Source organism: Chiloscyllium plagiosum, chromosome 11, assembly GCF_004010195.1.
Source record: "Chiloscyllium plagiosum isolate BGI_BamShark_2017 chromosome 11, ASM401019v2, whole genome shotgun sequence".
Lineage (NCBI taxonomy): Eukaryota > Metazoa > Chordata > Chondrichthyes > Orectolobiformes > Hemiscylliidae > Chiloscyllium > Chiloscyllium plagiosum.
Genome location: NC_057720.1, coordinates 75,565,233 through 75,568,841, shown reverse-complemented (window position 1 = coordinate 75,568,841; position 3,609 = coordinate 75,565,233). Strand labels below are relative to the sequence as shown.

The 3,609-nt window shown below is 40.1% G+C and overlaps 1 protein-coding gene across 5 annotated transcripts in view; it reads right to left on the bottom strand.

The window, feature by feature from the left end:
• Positions 1 to 3,609, bottom strand: part of LOC122554579 (eIF-2-alpha kinase GCN2-like) — an 85,667-nt gene that overhangs the window by 7,719 nt on the left and 74,339 nt on the right. For 4 of the 5 annotated variants that reach the window (XM_043699835.1, XM_043699836.1, XM_043699837.1 and 1 more), the window contains one exon: positions 2,034 to 2,128. The exons of the other annotated variant lie outside the window; for it this stretch is intronic. In XM_043699835.1, coding sequence (XP_043555770.1) covers positions 2,034 to 2,128 — 95 coding nt within the window. The remainder of the gene's footprint in view (positions 1 to 2,033; positions 2,129 to 3,609) is intronic. 5 annotated transcript variants of the gene reach the window in all.

Sequence of the window (3,609 nt, the reverse complement as noted above, 5' to 3'; positions counted from 1 at the left end):
ACACAGGGGGCTAACACCTTCAACATATTGTCTGGCTAACACCAATTGTACAGTTAACCTGAGAATGTAACTTTTAAAAAAACGTTTTGTGATTTACACATAAAAGAAGTGAAACTATCATGGTATTCAAACAGATGAAAGACTCAACAAACAATCAAGGTATTTTTCAATGTATAATTTCAGCTACATCACACTGTAAACTTTTGCTATAAATTCTGTGCCTTACAATTGTGTCCTCCACAACCACCTGATGAAGGTGCAGCGCTCTGAAAGCTAGTGCTTCCAGTTAAACCTGTTGGACTATAACCTGGTGTTGTGTGATTTTTAACTTTGTGCACCCCAGCCCAACACTGGCATCTCCAAACCCTCACCAGGTCTGGCTTACATGTCACTCCAGAACCACAACAATGTTACTGAATCTCAACTTAAACCTGTTGGACTATAACCTGGTGTTGTGTGATTTTTAACTTTGTGCACCCCAGCCCAACACTGGCATCTCCAAACCCTCACCAGGTCTGGCTTACATGTCACTCCAGAACCACAACAATGTTACTGAATCTCAACTGCACTGTGAAATGACCCAATCAGTTCAAGGACAGCTAGGGGTAGGCCCACATCCCACAAATGAATAAAAAAATGTTCCCAGTACGAATCACTATGCTCCCATTCATGCCAACACCTGTTAACCATAACATGCCACTTTATAGCCCCAATGTAAAACTATTGCTGTCCCGTGTCCCCAATACTACTCTTTGCCTTTTATCTACCAACTTGTCCAGTATCCATCTCAGGACCCATGTACAGATAAGAAAAAAAACATAGTTCTATTAAATGAGCTAGACCATATTGGAGGCTTTTAAAAATCTAACTCATAACAATACATTTATTACATTTAAGTTCCTTCACCTCAGTAAAGTTTTATAACAACAAACATTTAATTCAAGTGCAACAGGCATAGGAATTCAGTGTCCCACATCAAAGAGTCCATTATCATTTAGTTGCTATCAATAAAACTGTGAAATGAAAGGCATCCTCTGTGATCCTTGTGAAATCTGTCATACCACACTCATCCAACACTGGAAACCCTCAGGCTAATGTCAGGGGCCAGAAATAGAAAACAATCCATCTTTTAAAAAACTTACTTGCCCTGAAGTTTGAATGCCTGACACACCTGACCAACCCCTTTGACAAAATGACAGCCCAAATGAAGTTACACACAGTTCACACACATGCACTTTTACTTTTACCAATCCTGCTCAAAGGGTACTTTACCTCTACCAAAGGCAACCTATCACACAAAAACCATCCCAGGACCAAATCAAAAGGGGTACCTCGGCTATCTACACAAATCCATAAGGTTCAAACCTCTCTCAACTGGTCAATGGCGTGCACATTTAGTTCCAGATAGTTACTTCAGTAAAATTATTCAGGAGTGGATGGTACTATGGAGTTACATGGCCAGCTGCCTCTGGAAGCTGTACAGATGCGAATCCCAGGGCGTCTCCATTTCAGCAGTTTGAAGTTGGGAAAGTTAGGGAAGCTCTTCGATAGGGCGAAACTCTGGACCCTAGCCTTTTAAGTTTTCTTGGCAATCCATACTTACCAGTTACCACACCCAAGCCATCCCTTATCCCCAATGACTATTTCCAAAATGGAAGCTATTTGTTGCATCAATTGATTCATATTGCCCCAATTCAATATGCAATACAGGTAGTAAAGTCCCATTTTTTGTTCTTTCAAAACTCATCTCTTCTTCCCAATCCACTGTTTTCTATGACAATTGTAATCCTTGGATTTAATATTTTCATCTAATTTCCATGAAAAAATTGTCATAAATCCCAACACATGACAGAAACTTTTACATAACTTGCACTTTTGCAGAAGTTCTTATTTCAGGAGCTGGCAGCCAATTCTCTTGTACTATTATTTGTAAGCTGCATGGATATTCAATTCATTTGGATACAAGACAGCACACTCCAATAAATCAAGTGTACATTCTTCTAATCAAATGGCATGTACACTTAATATTTTACCTTGATGCAGTGGGCTTGCTGGCTTTCTGTACACATTGCAAGAACTTCTCAATGCTCTTTATGGTTGAAACATTTCCTCTGTCATATAGCAAAACCTAAAGACAAATAGATGGTCAGTGCCATTAAAAGAAATCATGTCATGAAGATGGCTGCAGACCTCTATTACCTGCAGGGGCCTTGTGTGTTACAATTCAATTTGCTGTAAAGCAGATTAATGCAAAAAGACATTTCTTAATAGATGGTTGGGGTGGATGAGGAATCAGTAAGGTTCAGTAAGGACTGTAAAGAGCTGGCAGGGAATTCTTCAAGGCAGGTTTGGACGCTTTGCAGGATAATCTATTTCTTCAGGACAAAACAATCAAGACTGGAATGGGATAAGATCTGACCCTCGTTTTGATCAAGGGTCCCACTTGAAACATTAACTTTTCCCTTTCTGATGTCGAGTGTGCTATGGATTTCTAGCCTTTTTGACATGGTTTATGATTTATACCTGTCGGCTTCTGATTACCTGGAGTAAATGGTATTTAACAAACCAACAAGTGAAAAGAGAGTGTTTTTAAGAAACATTGACCTAGGGAATAATATTAAATTAGATGATTGCACCATTTTGTGCAGGTGTTCAGTAGAGTACTGATTTCAGGCACATTTGGGTTTTAAGTAAAAGCAAGTCCCTGGGTTCCATTCCATCTGGAAAAAGATTACAGGACAATATAAAAGGAGTCATTCAAAACTGCAGGACAATACAAAGGAGTCATTCACAAGTACAAGAAATGTTCATACACCAGGTCTTTAAAATTAGACCCTTGGATGAGATCACATTTGTAAGTATGAGCATTCATAAGTTCATAAATTGGGGACCCCCTGTAATACTAAACAATGCAGTCCCAGAGTAGAAAGCATCCCACAAAAAAGTATCACAATTGACGAGAGATACCCGTTTCGAGTTAATTTACTTATGTACACTGAAAAACTGAAATGAAAGATTACAATGCAAGGGGTGGTAACTACATATAAACTGGGTAGCAATAGGGTATGGTCTCAACCCTATCACACCCCTATTCGGTCACCTATGTTGGTTCACCATGTTGTATGGTTGCTGGTTCAGCCTTCCAAGTGGCAAGCCAATCCTTTACGTTGTCCTGATCTAGCTTTGTGTCAGAAGTCACACCTCTAAAACAAACATAGCACTTACCTGACATTTCCTGATGTTAGCCAACCTAAAGAATATCGCTCCTCCAGTTTATCTGAATTACGTGACCATCTACACCTAGTCATCCTATTTAGAGTCATAGAGATGTACAGCATGGAAACGGACCCTTCGGTCCAACCCGTCCATGCCGACCAGATATCCCAACCCAATCTAGTTCCACCTGCCAGCACCCGGCCTACATCCCTCCAAACCCTTCCTATTCATATACTCATCCAAATGCCTCTTAAATGTTGCAATTGTACCTGCCTCCATCACATCCTCTGACAGCTCATTCCATACACGTACCATCCTCTGCGTGAAAAAGTTGCCCCTTAGGTTTCTTTTATATCTTTCCCCTCTCACCCTAAACCTATGCCCTCTAATTCT